Source organism: Phyllostomus hastatus, unplaced genomic scaffold (assembly GCF_019186645.2).
Source record: "Phyllostomus hastatus isolate PE091 unplaced genomic scaffold, TTU_PhHast_1.1 phas_scaffold_46, whole genome shotgun sequence".
Classification (NCBI taxonomy): Eukaryota; Metazoa; Chordata; class Mammalia; order Chiroptera; family Phyllostomidae; genus Phyllostomus; species Phyllostomus hastatus.
In genome coordinates, this window is record NW_025334032.1 from 43,465,026 (window position 1) to 43,483,257 (window position 18,232).

General features: G+C 45.9%; 2 protein-coding genes across 2 annotated transcripts; both read right to left on the reverse strand.

The window, feature by feature from the left end:
* Positions 1–7,115: 7,115 nt before the first annotated feature.
* LOC123807439 (beta-defensin 130B-like) lies at positions 7,116–11,598 on the reverse strand. The gene is made up of 2 exons (XM_045821256.1): positions 11,541–11,598; positions 7,116–7,297 (listed from the first exon to the last, which is right to left on the reverse strand). Exons 1-2 carry the CDS (start codon positions 11,596–11,598, stop codon positions 7,116–7,118), a joined length of 240 nt encoding a protein of 79 aa, XP_045677212.1.
* Positions 11,599–14,722: 3,124 nt separating this feature from the next.
* On the reverse strand, positions 14,723–17,670 carry DEFB109B (defensin beta 109B). The gene is made up of 2 exons (XM_045821257.1): positions 17,616–17,670; positions 14,723–14,928 (listed from the first exon to the last, which is right to left on the reverse strand). Exons 1-2 carry the CDS (start codon positions 17,668–17,670, stop codon positions 14,723–14,725), a joined length of 261 nt encoding a protein of 86 aa, XP_045677213.1.
* Positions 17,671–18,232: the final 562 nt, after the last annotated feature.

The window sequence follows — 18,232 nt, forward strand, 5'->3', positions numbered from 1 at the left end:
TCAGGCCAGCCCAGGTGCACCTGCTTCCTCCCTCACAGCCAGCCTTCCAGGACCCGAGCCGCCAGGGGGAGAGGGCAGTGCCCTCCCCGGGGCCCACAGGGGTGGGGCGACAGGCGGGGGCCCTAGAGCGCAGTGCTGCGTGCAGTGCAGGCCAGGGTGCGCGTGGCGTGGTGGGGGGGCGTGTGCGGGCAGGAACAGATAGCGGGCCCTACATCAGGGGGCGGCCGCCTGGCCCGGGAGGCCTGCCCCTGAACACGACTCTGCTCGGGCCTCTTCACTCCCGTGTCTTTAGCCCGCCCTCTGTCCCCAGCCAGCCCGGGCCAGCTCCCTCCCTGATGCTGTCAGGTTTATTCTACTGCTCCCAAAATCCCGCGTTATAACAATTGACAGGTGTCTTCGTGCATATGCCTTTATGTCTATTTTTATCATTTCTAGAGTAATTACTTTATTGCGAGTTTCAAAACCTCTTCTAACGTACTGCTTACGCGAAGTTGAGAAGAGCATTTGAGAACCTTGCTTCTCCCCAGAGTGATCTCTAATGCGTAGGGTGTTTTAGGGACTAAAGGACATGAAGACTGTTGGGTACGACGCACAGCGCCCGACACAGGGTTAGAGATGGATTGAGTTCTAAGTGTTATAGGGCTTATCATATACATTAGTAGTAGTAGTAGCCTTTTTGTGGTTTTGCTTACCTTTTGGCAAAACGGAAGCAATGTCTTACTCTACCCTGTGTATGATGGTGTCGGCTTTTTAACATTTCAGTAGGAAGTGACGTAATCGGGATGTTTCTTAGTGTACGTGTCCTTTCCTCGTGGCAGGAAACCACTGTTAGGAGCTGTGCGGGCTTCCACAAGGGCGTCGTTGGCAGTGGGACCGCTCCGTGCCTAAACCACCAGTGGCCCCGGGAGCGGTCATCGTGGTTCTCTGTGACCACTTGGGAGTCCGTGCCCCCCTTCCCATCCAGTGGCGGCCCTGGTCCTGGGGTCTGTCTCTGGGGGCACAGGGCCATTCCAAGGAAGGCGCTCGTGGAATCTGTAGGCAGGCAGGGCTGCGCCAGCTGTCGGCAGGGCCCCAGTGACAGAGAAAATAAGGCGGGGACAGCAAACGTGCTCACCAAGTGCCCTGGGAGAGTACGACCGGGAGTCACCAGGGCAGGGTGAGAGGCCAGCTTGGGGGAGGTGGAAGGGGAAGGACGGCAGAGGAGGGCCCGGCTTCTGTCCTGCGGTCTGGGGAGACCACGGGGTCGCCCAGTCAGCAACGTGATGGAAGAGCAGTTCTGGAGAATGCGTTTGGCTTCGTTGGGGTCATAGGAAGTTTGAATTGTGTTGGGATGTCCAAGAGGAAACACGTGATACACGGTTGTCTGCATGAGCTATCAGTGAGGGCTGCGCTCCTGCAAACAGACGTATAGTCATTGCATCTACTTGAACGAGATTTTCAGGGAAATGCGGCATAGGAGTGAGTAGACACCACAATATAAATTGAGTGTGTGTGTGTGTGTGTGTGTGTGTGTGTGTGTAACTGAGACCATTCTTTTTTAATAACTCCAAACATTTTGAGAGATTTGCTGAACAGGTTGAACATTGCGTCTCCATCTCAAAATGTCCCCAGTTCTACCTTTTTATAAAATGTGATGTTTTGCTTTTTCTCTCATTCTGTTTCCCTGAACACAGCTTGTCGTGGACATGGAGCAGAGGGTTTTGTCATAATGAGTCTGTTTATGGTCTCCTGGGGCTCTTTCCTTTTATTCCGGTTTTCACTTATTTTGAGGAAACAACATCCTGCTTTTTGGCCTCGTTGTTTCTGGAACACGCCAGGTTTGTCTCGTCCCGGAGATGTTGAGCTGGCTCCTGACTTAGACGCATTGCCTCCACCGTGGGGGTGGTTAATTCTATTTCCTCCCGTGAGTCTTCGCTCAAGGACCCCTTTACCGCCAGTCCCCTGCCTCATTACCTTTCCAGATTGGATTCCCAAGTAACTCTCCGCCAGCGGTAATACTTCCTTTTTCTCAAAAGCACTTGTCGCCCTGCACCAAAGGGGCACATTGGCTTTTATTATTTTTATTAGTTATTTTCTATCTCACCGGCCCACAGCCTGAGCGCCAAGAAGGCATGACGCCCGCCTGATTTACGGGTGTACTTATTTCAAGGACTTCAACTCTGCTGGCGCGTATTGGGCGCTCGGTGAATAATGACAATGAATGCATTCATGAAACACGTCAGAAGTGCAGCCCATTACCCGGGACCCAAGCCGCTTGTAGCACACGTGCCAAAGCCCCGGAACAAAGCCACCGTGAACAGTATTTATGAGATCGCCTGGCGGTGTGGCCGCGGGGTCTGTCAGGGTGTTCGCTGGCACGAAGGAGTCGCTGTTACGTGTGTCAGTGCGATAGCAGGATGGAGGCGGCGTTTGATCAAAGAGTTCTTACCTGTTACAAATATTTACTGAACTGTTTATCAGCACAATTGTTGGTGGCAAAACAGCACCAGGTGTCAGCATGCTGGAGTCAGGCCAGACCTCGGGTCGGCAGCCTTGGTGCTTGGGCTCTGGCCAAGAAAGAACTCGGGGCCAAGACAAGCCATAAGAGAAAGTTCGTTCAGAAAGTCACTGAGGTAGAAGAAGCGAGATGTGGAAGAGTGACTTGGTTATGATGAAAACAAATAAGCACGTTGTTTAAACTTGTAGACGAAGCGAGCCAGCTGGCGGCATCAGCTCAAGAAACGAGTGACAGAGGCAGGAGAAGGGCCCTTGAGCTTCGGAGGAAGAGAGAGAGGCGAGGAACAGGTGCCCGGGGGAGGGGGGAGAAAGGCATGTTTGTGCTCCAAAGGGAGGGTGGTACCGGTCCTCCATCCCGAGGGCTTTTTTCTGGGGGGCTCGGGGGGATCTCAGCGGAATGCCCATCAGCTCTCTGGGTGTGTCCTTTCAGAGTCGTGGTCTGCACTGATTGGTCAGCACCGGGGCAGGGAGGCATTGGTCAGCGCAGCTGGGCCTGATGTCAGCCATGGCATCGCTCGGCCTGGTGGGTGCTGCTGCTTTTCCGGACCTGGAGCCGACGCCCAGCTGGGACCTAGAGGTCATCTCTAACAGTGAATGCTTAAGGGAGTGGTTGGCAAGGGCCTGTGATTTTGCCTGTTGCTAGCACCTGGGACTGTTTGCCCCGGCGACCCTCTGCACCTGGCCCACTGTTCTGACTCCGGTCATGCCTGAGGAGCTGCCCCCCAGCACAATAATGTAACCTCTGAGATTTGCTTCACGGGAATAGGTCGTAGCGGAGATGAGAGTGGCTGAGAGTTGTGGAGCATTGGTCTCTCAGTGACGGACACCTGGGGTTCACTGTAGGTGCAATAAACCACCCACCTTCTGACATGACGAATGAGAGAGACGTTCCTAGGAACGTGAAATTTAGTCTGTCTTTGACAACTCGGCAACATCATGCCTCAGAGAGATCGTGAACACTACTCGTTTTGACTCTGTGCGGGAATGCAGGTTTACAGAGTTCTACTGGGTACAACCGGCCAAAACACTAGACAAAACAGCAAAGTAAAACCCAGGGTCGGGATATCAAACTCATTTTCACCAGGGGCCACATCAGCCTCACAGTTCCTTTCAAAGGGCTGAGTGTAATTTCAACTCCTTAACAGTTAAGGAGTTGATTTTTAACAGTTGCATGTCTACAGTCCTAAAATTATTTCGGCCCTTGGACGGCAACCGCCAGGCTGATGTGGCCCCTGGTGAAACCGAGTTTGACACCCCTGCCCTCGGTTATGTGAAAAACGGGCTTTTTATTTCAACTAGTAAATTGGCACTGGAAGTTACCCTTTTCTTCTAAACACTTACTTTTTGCACTTACAATCACCTGGTTATGATGAAAACAAATAAGCACATCGTTTAAATTTGTGGATGGAGTGTCTTCCTACCACAGTCACTGAAGCCTGGGTCGGTGGTGGTGTCATTTAATCCGACTGCTGGTGGCGTGTAGCAGGACACCTGTCCAGGCAGCACTGAGGAAGCCAAAGAAAGCCTGGTCCCAGGGGGGTTCACGGCACTGCCTCTCCAGCCTCACCTTTCCCTACAAACGTAATGCTTATCAAACCTAATGAGTACATTTGCGCAACTGCAGTGGCTTTTCTCATTTATCTGTACGAAAAACCTGAAACTGGCATCTCAGTAAGGACTGTCCCGGCTAGGCTAAAGCCAAACCCACATTCTGCAATTTGTTCATCGAAAATGATAGACCTCTATTTATATTATATTACATACTTCTGGAGCTTTCGTCTACATGGGTGTTTAAAAATTTTTTAGATGTAATGCTGTCTTGAGTTATGATCAGAGGGACTTGGTGTTCATAGGAAAAAACACCTATCATCCTGATTGCTGGGTGGAAGAAACAGAAAATGGAGCAGGGAATCTAGTTTTGCTGAGAATGGTCTGAAACCAGCATCTCTGTGGAGTCTGGTGCAATCAGTAGATCTGGGTTCCTGGCCTGGTTCTTGCTCGTACAGTACATGGAGTTCTCTTTGCAAAGAGCCCAAGCAGGAATTCACATCCACTCCCAGGACCAATACTACCCATGCTTCTCATGAGCAAGTGAGTGAACTGATTTGTTAAAAGACACAAGGGGAGACATTTTACTTTGTTGTCAGGCTTGTAGTGAACATACGGTCACTTGTGAGCCACGTCAGACAAGACAGTGATGTCACTTCGGTTCTCAGCCTCACTGCACCTTTCACGATTCTGCCCCGCTGTGCACCCTGCATGGCTCCTATTTTATTCTGTATTTCATGGTCCACCTTAAATCCTGGGCATCCACCATGTGTCCTGAGGCAATACCATTATCTTCTGAGGGTCTTGGTTTCCTCACCTGTAAAAAGACATTTAGAAGGCTCTGTCTTTTCAAGAGGTACATCATTCATTATAACCTCAGAACTGCCACCATTTACCTTAGTATTGTTGCAAAGGAAAAGATGATAAGAATTATAATTATACTGCATAATGGTACTTCTTACATAGACAGCAGATTGAAAACTTTTACTTGTATTAAGTAAAAATTTTGTCCACTTTTGTTGGGAATCTCTCCTAAAACTCTAAACACACACACACACACACACACACACACACACACACACACACATAGCACTGGCATCGCTCAAAAAGTCAACAAACAGAAATCGACATCACTCGTGCTTCGGGATATGCATTTTCAAAGAGCAACTTCATCACAAATGACAAGGCCACCTGAAGAGTCTATATTGAGAATCCTGTATCATTAAAAAACCACAGTTCTTAGAATAGATTCCAATGATATTAATGGAAGATGTAACTTTAATTTCAACTTACAATTATACTGCTGAGTCTTTTCTAGAGTTAATATCCCACCTTCCTCAAATATCCTGCTGGATAAGGACCACATTTACTCCAATCCGCAGCAGCTATACTGTGGGACAGAAGCCTGGTGATTGGTAAGTAGTAGGCACGTACCACAGTACACTCTCTGGCTTATAGAAACGGATGTTGTATCTTAACCCACTCATGTGCGATGTAAGAACCCACTGTAAGGAACTCGCATTCCTTGGGGGAAATATTAGACTATAAAGTGTACGGTGTGCACAAGTCATGATTTTGACAAATGGAATTTAACAGCCAGAGGAACTGCTGTGGGGGAAGGCATGCTGATCTGTTCAGATTTAACGGCATGACTGCACAGTCAACTCCGCAGCTCAGCACAGCAGAAGCCACAGCTGCCGTGGAATGAGATCACTTAAAGCGAGCAGAGGGAGCACGTTGACGTGCAGGGTCCAAGCCTGAATATTGCTCTCTAGGTAGTGCTTGCATAGGTGCCATGGCTCTTTGGCAGAGGAGAAATGAAGATAGGCAAAATCTAAAGTAGACAATGGACAGCAGGTTCCTGGTGATCACAGGGCCATCACACTTTGCAAAAATCCACTGACCTGCACTTGGAATTCCCAACAGTGACCCTATGTCTAGCACCCAGAACCAGGCAGTCTGATCGTAGCGAAAGACTAGCAGGGCACGATAAGTTTGGGCCCCAGACAGAGGGAGAGTGGCTGATTAAGAGGGGTTTCAGCGTGCTTGGCAGGAAGCATTCTGCTGAGCACAGGGCGTTAGATGCTGGAATTTCCCACGTCTGGATGTGAAATAGGGCTGCTGGCTTTAGCAAACAAAACTTGCTTAAGTTTGATTTCAGAGGTCATGAATAATGTGTCAAATAGTATACCCTTTTGTACTGAAAGTATCCGTGGTTTGTCTGAACTTGATGTTTGACTGAGCCTCCTGTGTTTTCTCTGGCAAGGCTAACTAGCAATGAAGAGCCACGAAAAGGCTTGGAGAAAGTAGAATGACTCTCCCTACCCTAAAGGTTCATTTATTGCACTCATTTCCTGAAGGGGGATTTTCAAGCAGATGGAGGTTTAATAAATGATTCAAAGTCATGTGACAGGCAAGCAGAAGAATGACAATTTTAACTGAAATAGGACCGACTCAAGAACCTGTGGTCATCAACAACAGTGTGCATGAGACTGTGTGACAGATATTCTGACTATGCAGGCGGCTTGTGTCCTCAGGAAACGGTGGCCCACGGTCACCCACGTTGACAAGAGCAACACGAGCGGGCTGCCAGCTGCACGTCAATGTGGGTGGGACTGGCTGGGTCCGTGCCTCCTGCTCAGGTTCATGGTCATCTAGACCACGTGATTGCCCCACCTCCACCCACATCTCCCACATTGTCGTGAAACAGCGTACGCTCAGAATCAGGTGAGAAAGAAGGTTGACACTCCACTTGGGATAATCAAACATTGCCTACTGCTACTTCACACCTTTATTATTTTACATATTAAAAATTGTACTTCTATCCTCTTTCAAGAAAGCTTGTTTTGTGTCAATATCTTCAGGGTGTGAGCTCCCCCCGTTATGTCGCTGAGGCTTGTGGCACTTAGAGGCTGCGCGTGTTCACCACGAAGGTAGTCCCGGGGGTCAGTGCACGTGGAACCAGGACAGTTACTCCCCGTCAAGGGAGGAAAAACAACCTGGGTCCCCCAGAAACCGGAACCATGTATGCGTGCATCCTGGAGTTCAAAGGGCCTGCAGTCCGCTTCCTTCTAAGGAGACTTTGACCTGGGAGCCGGCGTTGGGTAGGGCCACAGCACCCACCACCGCCGACAGCACTTCTTCTCATCATTGCACACCCCGATGGTGCTGTCCGTGGAGGTGCAGCCTCCGTCCTTGCACACCCCTTTCAAAAGGACACACTGTTTGAGCCCTGGGATAATGCCAGCTCTTGCTGCACGGAGAGAGGTTTGACAACACCGTTAAATCGCCGTCGGGCTTTGGTGATATACATAAAGCAACATACCTACGGAAAAATGGCTTTGTGATAGAGACGATGCTTGTACCTGCAGGAGATGGTCAGACACGCAGATAAAAGACATGCCTTTGGGCAGAGGGCTAAGACCTTGGGACCAAACACGTGTGGGTAGGGCAGGCTGACTTCTAGAAGACTGTGGAGAGGGGTCCCCTGCTGGAAGCACCTTTTGAAATGTGCAGATCAATTTGTTGTTGTCACCAAGACCAGGGAGGCATCTGGGGTAATGCACAGAGTTGCTAAACTTCCCACCTGTTGAAATGCCCTGGTACAACATCCTCCTCGTCTCCTTTTACAGAAAAGTCTACGAATCCTTTGGTTTCTACCCTACCTAATTTCTCTACTCTCAGGTCTACACATTTTCCACATTGTTTAATGCCCCTTAAATGTAGAAATGCAGAGAGGATTTCTCTCAGGGCTGAGAAGTATTTTTCTTAAATGTATCTGTATGTCTCCTTGATTCACTTGGCTGCTCAGAAGCACATGACTACATGTGTGCTCCAATACAGCCACTTCCTTCCATCTCAGTGACCTTCCTCAGCCTCCCAAGTTCATGTGCATTAGTGGAAGTTAGTTTCCAGGGCTCATCCTGACTGTCCTGGGCTAAGAGGGTGGCGTGACTTACACGGCATGCCTCTGAAGGGTCCTTGTCATAATCCCAGGGACGCCTCAGCTCCAGATAACCTCCTGCCCACTGTCCCCTTTTTTACTGAGGCGAGGACACCATGCATGAGACCTGCCCTCGTACATTTTCCAGTGTTTAATTCAGCCTAGTTAACTCTAGGCGCAGCGTGGTCTAGCAGGTCTCTAGAACTTATCCCTCTCATGTAAATGAAGCTCTCCGCCCAGTTAACTACAGGTCCACCTTTCTCCAGCCCTCGGCCCTGGCAACCACCATCTTACTCCATGTTTCTATGAGTCTGACTACTTTATATTTTTCATACAAGTGGAATTCTGGGTATTTGTCTTCTGTGACTGGCCTAGTTCACTGAACATCTGGGCCCCGACCCAGATTCATAGGGTCGTTGTGCACCCTGCCCCCCAGGCTCACATCTGTCATCATGGATGGGGACAGTTTCTGCCTGTGAATTCCGAGTCCTCCGCACCTCCAGTGACACACTCCCCTTACTGCCTTACTCTGGATTCTGTCTTATACTTGAGGGTCCTACTCCCACGGAGTCTGATCTTGGTGCCTAGGGAGGGAACTTCATTTGGAAAAAGAGAGAAGGGGCCTCCCCTAGTGAAAGGCAGGGGCACAAAGTAGAGCAGGGGTCAGACAGTCCACGTTGTCGAATCCAGACATGGCTGTGACTTAGAGAACCCATGCGCAGTTGGAGCAGGCTCGTTGGCCTTTAGACCTCGGGAATGAACAGATAGGAAGGAACAGATAGGAAAGGTAGGGATTTTGATTTTCCAACTCCTCATGATTGCAGTTTACACCCTTTCTCTATTGTCCCACAGTTGCTGGTGACTCCTCAGGCTGAACTCCTCATGTTGACCTCAAAAGATGGTTATCTCAAGATTTGGAAAGAAGGAGGCTATTGTAACCCTGAGATTCCCTCTATGGTGGAGCCAGGAAGAGAGTAGGCAGGGACCAGTGATGGGGGGTGAAACAAAGGGAAAGACCCTCCAAGGACACCTGTGAGGCTGAGGGGCTGCCTAGAATCCATCACTCCTCCTTCCTTATGTGCGCAAACCAAGACCCCGGTGTGATCTGGTCTAGTCAAGACTATACCCATGCACAGAGCAACATCTCATTGCCGGGCCCTCCTTGTCCTTAAAATGCCACCCCCCCCCCCACCTAGCGTTGGTGCCCTAGAACCTTTACTTGGGCATCCTTTCCTAAAAGGCTTGGCACACATCCCTAGGTAAACTGGTGCTCACACAGACAGCCTCTTGCGTTCGCCATGCATGCTGCCTCCTTCTGCACCAGGACCAGCACTTGGCTGCCTCCTTGCAAGGGGATCATGAACACCCCTCACTCCCTTTTCTGCTCAGAAGGCATGCCTCGGGGAAGTCTACTCTGGCCTCACACACAGATGGAGGCCACTTGCGATGCTCTGTTCCTCTTCATTGGACTCATTCAAATCTATAATCATATATTAGTCGGTGTGATACTTTGACTAACAACTGTCTTCTGTATCGTGGGAAGTCCCCTCCTCTTGTTTCCCATCGTGTCCTGAGTGTCTAGCACAGTCTCTGTTACATAGCAGGGGTTCAATAAACATTTGTTACTGGTGAATGCAGTTAAGTACTCTTTGACCCCACACACATTTTCTCTCTTATTCCTTCTAAAGCCTCTTGGCTTGAGCTTCATTTTGACTATCTGGTCCCTGCTTTGGAATGGACTATTCTACTTGTGGGTATCCAGTCTTGTCATGACCATATTAGTTTCTTAAATCTTTGGCCTACACTTCGCAGAATCCTATCTCCCCACTCATTATTTCTGGCCTTTGCTCTAGAACAACCTATTTGTCTCAGTTTTCTTCCCACCCTAAGACTGAACCAGTGTTGTAACCTTTTCCTGCTATAATGGTGGATTGTGGCTAGACCTTGACTTCTTTCAAGAGATCTAACCCTCCTTAACCTTCAAAAAAGACCAGACTCATAACATGGGCTGTGATTTTGGGTGTTGAGCTGAATTTAGCTTAGATGGTAGAGTGCCAGCAGGAGCAAAAACATTCGCTCATCGGTCATGCTGACCTAGCTATCCTAGGGCAAGGGCTTTCACCTGAAAATTGGTCTGAAATTATCTGATTTTAAGGCCCACAGATCAGGAAAATTTAAGGAATGGCATAAATAGTCCAAGAATAATGTCAGAATGTTAGGCTGATTCAACTTGCCCACCTTCAACCCCAAAGGAGAGAAATTTGGAGGAAAGTAAAGTGAGATGTCCCGAAGATATTGTATCTTTCAGAAGAGGAAGCCTGAAAGTCCCCTAAGTTCCTCAATATCCAACGAGGAGCCTGAGGTGAAGGCCTGAGGGAAGTCAGGATCACCACTTCATGGGCGCACCCACAACTGTGGATTAATGGAAACGCTGGCCCAGGAGGAAGATCCTTAGTCCTAGGTGCACTGTGGCTGCTACCTCTGTGACCCAAACAAAATCATACTCTGTATGTGGACAAGAATTCTCTTATCTGTAAAGTTAAAGTGTTGGCCATTAAAGTGCTATCTAATTTTAAGACATTAACATCATGTAACTTTACACTGGTGTCCCTATAAGTGGCAGAATTGAGAACCAAATGAGAATTACATCAACTCCTCCAGGAGGAGAACATTGTAAGTCTGGTGAATCCCTAGATATCCATGGATTAGGCAAAGATTAAACAAATGAGCATCTTTGATTGCAGGTAAGGGAATCTTAGAGATGAACCAAGGAAGAGAGAGTTATCCAGACTATATCTATGTTCAGTGGCTGTAGACATTATATCCAGGGATCTGAACATCCCAGGGGAGAAAAAACTTCGTCAGTTCTTACAAGAATCTGGATGAACCAGCTTCAAGGTGACCACATTCCCTTTGTGTTCCAATTTTACATGTTTATATTCAAGCTTCTGAATCATGGGTCCTCAGGATATAACTCAGATTCTTAAAATGCTTCTTTCGTATTTTGTCTTTTATTTAAAATTTGGTGATGGAAGAAGATTTATCCCTCTGTGTATGCTTTTTGAAATTCCCCTACTCCGTATTGGTTTTTTATCATGTGACACAACCCTCTTTTTGTTGACCTCTGCCTTGTGCACCTAATTTCTACCCTTCACAAATATTCTTCATCAATAGACTCTGTGTCTGCCACTCACTAACCAAGCCCCAACCACTAGCTGCCATTTTCACTCTCCCTTTGAGAGATGAGGACCCTGGTAACAGCTCCTTGATTTGTATACTGATTCTTACGTTATGTGTCAAAGCTTCTTTATCTCTCCCTGTACTTGGGCTGCATTTTCTAATCATGGAGCTCTCAGATCTCATTTTCTGTGGATGGAAATCTTTGTCCTGCTTTGCAGTGTTGTCCTCCTAAGTCCCAAAAGAGACGAGCATGTTAGAATTCTGGATTCCTACAGGCTGTGCATTAGGGTCCAAGTTCAGAGGGCCATGGTGGAATCGAGCATATCCACAGGTCTCCTAAGAAGCCTAGCTCCAGAATTACTCACCATCTTACCTTTTGGCATTATAGCCACAAAGAAGAGGAACACAGGAATCAGGGACTGGAGTCTCATGGTTGATTGCCCAGAAGAGAGGTAAGCGACCAGGGACAGTGACACTCAGGGCCTTTTATTAATTTCCTGAGAGCCGGGGTTCTTTTTGGTCAGTGAAGCTTAACAAGTAAGAAAACAAAACAGCTTCCGTTGGAATATCTCCAAACCGTGGAGTCTCTACAGTTGGTGACAAATTAACCTAATTACAGGAAACCTGATAGCCAACCTTTCACTTTTTCTATGGCCTCTCAAATTCCCCAGAGGTCAGTGCCTTGGGCCAGTCACTTTTTGAAGGGGGCCAGGAAGTGGGGTTGTGAGGGTGAAGTTCTTACCAAAAGCCCTATGACTCGAAGGGAACTCCTGCACAGCACACTCCCTTCCCCAACAGGGTTAAGAGAATTACCCAAGGGCCATTTTTTTTAAATGAAGTTTTATTTTAAAATTATTCCTTAAAGGAGAGGCTAATGTCCCATACGTACAATGTTCTCAATAGCATCTGAAAGGTAAACACACTGAGTTCACATGAAAACTAACATTGTTTTATCTGTATCCATCCTTCGAGTGACCGCCCCACATGGCAAGGGTGGTGAGATGAGGAGAGTTATAGAGTATCGGGGATACAGAGCACACACAGTGTTTCTCAGCAGCCGTCCATTGTCCAAAGACTGTAAGGCTAGTCAACTGTAATTGAAAAATAGAAATTTTTTAAAAGACCCCGTGTCTACAACTTGAAGAGGCTCCCTAGCCTCCCAACATACTGCAACATATAAAAACAGAGTGTTGAAAGCTAAAGAAATGCCTTTGACCTAGAATCAATCAACTTCAAACCAAGTCATTAATGCTATTTTTTCTACTCTTCAGTGGCTTAATGGCACACATGTATATAAATTCTTTTTTTATTTATAAACTTTCATTTGTGCTATCAGACTTTTTAAATAAAATACTTATATATACTTTAATCTCTTCTATTTTGATGACTTTTCATCATTGTGATGTTTGTTAACTAATTTCTTCTTGATCCATTGGCTGTTATGTAGGAGTTTTCCAGTTTTTCATCTGTTGTTGATTTCTAGTTTCATGCCCCCATGGTTGAGGAAAACACTTGATATGATTGCAATTTTTTCACAATAGCTAATACTTTTTTTCTGTGGCCTAAAATGTGGCCTACACTGGAAAATGTTCCACGCATGCTCGAGAAGAATGGGTGTCCTGCTGTTGTCAGAAAGAATGTTCTAAATCTGTCTGTTAGGTTCATTTGGTTGTAGCGTTATTCACATCTGTTGTTTTCTCATTGCTGTTCTATCTTGGATGCTCTATCTATTGTTAAGAGTGAGGCATTACAGAGCTAGGCTACTACTGTATTGCTATTTATTACTGCCCTTAGCACTACTAGGTTTTGCTTTATATGTGTATATATGTGCTCTGATGTTGGGCACTTAAATATTTACAATTTTTATATCTCCTTGAGAGATTGACCCCTTTATTATTACATCATGAATTTCTTTATCTCTTTTTACCACTTTTAGTTTCAAGTCTATTTTGTCTGACAGAAAGAATAGCTAGCTACCCTTGTTTATTTTGGTCACCATTTGCTTGAAGTATCTTTTCATGTTCCTTGACTACAATGTCTATGTGTGGCTTTAAATCTGAAGTGAATATTTTGCAAGCAGCATATTATTGGGTCTTATTTTTTAAATTAATTCAGCCATTCTGTATGTTTTGATTGCAGAATTTAATCCATGTGTGTTAAAAATAACTGTTGCTATTTTGTTCATTCTCTGATGATTCTGTAGATCCATTATTCCTTGCTTATTCCCTTGCTGTTGTCTTTCACAATTTGATGTCTTCCAGCAGCTAGTATGCATTGACCTCATGTCCTATGGTGCAATTATTACAGATCTTTCCCTTGAGGTTACAGCATTTTTATTTTAAACTTATAAAACATAATGACAATAGCATTCCTAAATATTTCATAGCAATGAATATACTTTATCTAAAGTAGACACCACTTTTGAAATACCCAGACCCCAAAGCTTACTCAAGAAGGTGTTGATACATGAACAGTTCCTGGTGCCCCCAGAGAGTGGAGAGACCAAAAAGGCTCTCTCACTATGTATGCACTTAGTTCCTTGCCTACGGCCTCAATCCTCTGTTTAAAGGTCAGTTTTTTCCCTAAACCTAGTCAAGACTGCATCAAATTATTGTGGAAAATGTCCACACTGAGAATTAAAAAATAAATAGAGTTCATAAATATCGTGCCCTGGCCAGCATGGCTCAGTTGATTGGAAATCGTCCTGCAAAGCCAAAGGTTACCAGTTTGACACTCAGTCAGGGCACATGCTTGGGCTGCAGGGTCTGTCCCAGTCGGGGCATGTATAAGAGGCAACTGATCGATGTTTCTCTCACGTGTCAGTGTTTCTCTCCCTGCCTTTCTCTCTCCCTTCCCCTATCTCTAAAGATACATTAATAAGATCCTTTAAAAAATGCTTCATAAGACAGTCCAGTTTTATGAAGGAATTATGTTTCTCAGTGTGTAAAACATCAGGAACCTAAGTGGTCACAATGTTTCTTCATAGGAGTCACATGAGTGTCCGTTTGTTAGCTGAGGGCTCACATACATTCCTGTTGTTCTCCAACCTCTCTGGTCTTTGTCTCTTTCTGGTTATCAGCCATACACTCATCACCTTTGTGTATTATCTCAAATTATTCCTCTTGCCCTCTTCCAATTTCCTGCCCTTTCTTTATGTCCATTTCTTCTCTTTCCTGATATGTCCTGGATTTTCTTTGTGTTTTGCCTGGGCATTTTCTCCGTGTGTCTATTAATTATGTTTTCTATCATTATATTTCCACCTTTGTAACTTTTTTGTTAACCTTTTGGTCTTTTTGTGACAATTTTTAATAAAAAAATGTATCATTAAATAAATGGGCATTCTCACTTCTAAACACATTGTTTGGATCTGAAAATGAGTCACAAAGAGGTAGCATCTGGGTAGACTTTTCAATAATGTTTATTCTTGTTGACCCCTAAGAACTGGTCACCAATGGTCTACAAATAATAAGAATTGGTAATAAAGCTGGAATAAATCAAGATATATAGTCTAAATGTGTTTAGAATTTTCCTTGGGATGCTTTCAATTTCTTCATTTCATTTCACTTTAGCACGAAGAGGTGCTTGGTATTCCGAATACACAACCGGTGTGGGGATTGGTAGCAGTATCCACCAGGCTCTGCAGCATTTCCACCTTCTGCGGCAGGCGCCAATTGTATCCTCTGTTCTTTTGCAGATGTCTCTTCTGCAGATGCCCGACAGATTTAGACAAGTGGTTTCAGAAGCACCCAAACCACCTCTCGCTGCACAAAGAGAGCATCAAGGAGATAATTAGTCTACCAGTAAGCCCACTCTCAGTGTGAGAGCAGTTGAGTTCTGGGTCAAGCATTCCCATGTGGAGAAAACACGGTGGACAAAGGCTCTGGTTAGGGGCTCTGTCGTGTCCACTGTCTTATTTGCTCTTTACTCAATTTATTGGGGTGACACTGATGAACACAATCATGATGGTTTCAGGTGCACAGTTCCACAACACATCATCTCTAAACTGTAAACATCACCCCAAGGCAAGTCTCCTTCCATCACCCACTCACCGCCCCCATCCCTCCCTACCCCTCCCTCCCCGGCCATCAGCACGGTGTTGTCCATATCCCCACATCCATGAGTCTTTTTTTTTCTCAGTCTTTTCCTCCCACCCCACATCCCCCCAACGCCTGTCAACCTGCTCTCTGTCTGTGGCTCTGTCACTGTTCTGCTTGTTAGTTCATTATGACAATGTTAAAATACATGGATAAGATAATTTTAGAAAGTGGCAGGTTTTTAGAACAAAGTAATACGATAATGGACCAGGAAAGGTCTGGATGTTGGAGTTGATAAAAGGGACAGGAGAGGTTTTCTGAGGAGGATGTAGCTTTTGAAGTGAGGTCTGAATGATGAAAATGAAAGAGACATTCATTTTTCTGACTTAGTTTATTTGAAGACCAGAAAGACCTGTGTAGATGGAGTGTATTGGAAAATGTTCCTAAAATTCATATGGTACCACCAAAAAAAAAAAAATAGCCAAGGAAATTTTGAGAAAGTAGAACAAAGGTGAAGGCATCCCATTTCCTGAGGTCAAACTATATTCCAAAGCTATATTAACCAAAACAGTGGGGTATTGCTATAACAACAGATTGATGAAACTGCATTGAGAGCCCCAAAATAAACCTATGTGTATATGGTCAGCTAATGTCTGACAAGAGAGCCAAGAATACTCAATGAGGAAAGGATAGTCTCTTCAATAAATGGTGTGTTGGGAAAACTGGGTATCCACCGGCAAAACAGCAGAACCAGGCCCTTATCTTACACCACTCACAAAAATCAACTTGCAGTGGATTGAAAGTTTCAGTGTAAGACCTGAAGCCATAAATATTGTGGAAGAAAACATAGGAAGAAATTTCCTTAACGTTGGTCTTGACAATGATCTTTGAGTATGATACCAAAAGCACAAACCATAAAAAAAATATAACCAAGACTACATGAAATTAAAAATTTCTTCACAGAAAATAAAATTATCAATTAAATGAAAGAAGAAACCTACAGAATGGAAAAAGATGTGCAAACCATGTATCTGGTAAGGGGTTAATATCCAGATATGTAAGGAACCCAGGTAAGTCAATAGCAGAAAAATCACCCATTTAAAATGTGGACAGAACACTTGAATAGACATTTTTCCAAAGAAGACATACAGATAGCCACCGAGCACATGGCAAGGTGTTCAGCATCACTAATATTCATGCGACTGCAAATCAAATCCACAATGAGCTATCACCTTGCACCTGTCAGAATGGCCATAATCAAAAACACAAGAACTAACAAGTACTGGTGCATTGTTGGTGAAAGGTAAATTGACACAGCCACTGTGGAAAACAATATGGAGATTCCTCAAAAATTTTTAAGTTGTGACCCAAGAGAAGAAATCGCTACCTCCAACAGATATCTGCATTCTTATTTTCATTGCAGCAATAGTGAAGACATAAAAACAACCTACTTTTCCATCATCAAGACAGGTGTTGAATCCGTTGATGGACGAAGAAAAAGTAGTATATGTATGCAACATTGGAATATTATTCAGCTACAAAAGACAGAAATTCTGTAAACACTCTGGCCTTTCACTGAGTTTGGGCTCACTATGTCACACTGGTCGTGGGCCAGGAGGCCTGAGAGACACCTTCTAGGGTGCGGATGAAGTTTGCTGAGTGTGGACAGTGCAGAAGGGCCAAGCGAGGCCTCACAGAATGCTGGCCTTGGTACCCTGTGGTGGGAGAAAGCGACACAGGGGAGGTTCGTGGGGAAAAAATTCAGAAGTTCATTTTTGGATATATTAATTTTGAAATTAAACATCCCACTAGAGATGTCAGTTACACCACTGGAGATTCATTCCAAGTCTGGAGTTCAAGAGAGACATCCAGGAGGACAATTTAAAAGGGTGGGACCAGCCCCACGGACTGGATGGAGAGAGAGAGGAGCAGAGGACCTGGAACAGAGGCTGGCTCTGCCCAGTGTAAAGAGTGATGGGAGAAAAGGCGCAAAGACAATGGAGGACACGCCTCCAGGGGAGCAGATCAAGGACGTGCTACCCTGGAAGCCAACTGAAGAAAGTGCGTTAAGAGGAAGAATGACCTCCCGTGCAAGTGCTGGTGATGGGCCGCAGAAGACCACCTTGAGAAATGGCCCTTGGGCCTAGCAATGTGGCGATTTTTGATGACGTTGACAAAGCAGGCTCAGGAGCAGGGGAAAGGACCAGGGAGGTGCCTGATGGGGGTGTTTTTAAGGGAAAATGACAGGTGAGGAATTGTAGACAGAAAGTATGGACAACTATCTTACCCTGTTATAGTCCTGGTGAAGCTCTTGATGTTAGGTTTATGATTCCAATAGACTAGTGCCAGGGGCCTGTCTGGCCTGCTGGATAACCTTCTAAACCGCAGACCCCAGCGGCCAACCACCTCCTTACCTGGGGGTAAGAGAGTCAGAAAAAGGAGAGTGGAGAGAAGTACACAGTGAATCATGGTTGGCCGGCCAGTGGAGAGGCATCAGATGGTCAGAGCCTGGAGTCTCTGAGCATGGCAGCCCCCTGGCTTTTTATGATATTCCCTGGGCCTGTGGTTTGTTCTTGGTTAGTAGAGCCTGACAAAGAGACAATAGCTCAGTCTTCCCCAGGAAACCTCCAGGCACAAAAGTACACACTGTGCTGGGAACTCAGCGGATGAGAAAGCGAAGTCAGTGGTGCTGTTCCCGGGGAATCAGGGTGTCCTACAATCAGTGTATGCTGGCGTGACCACTGCCCGTCCTTTACAGCTCATTGTATGGCACGCAGGGTTGTAAAGTGAGGTCATATCAGCTACATCAAGTGGGATAACGGGGAATGAAAAGATAAAGGGATGCACGCAGTGATGTCTGTATGTAAAGAACACAATAGCCCCAAAGGGACCGTGGTTCTTCCTGCCAAAGGGGTAGCCATGGGGAAGGGACAATGAGGATGTCAGGAAGAGCTCCACAAAAAGGTCGGTAGTTAATTCATCCTTTAGCACCACTGTGAGGTAGAAACCTCTCTTTAGACTTTATGGACTT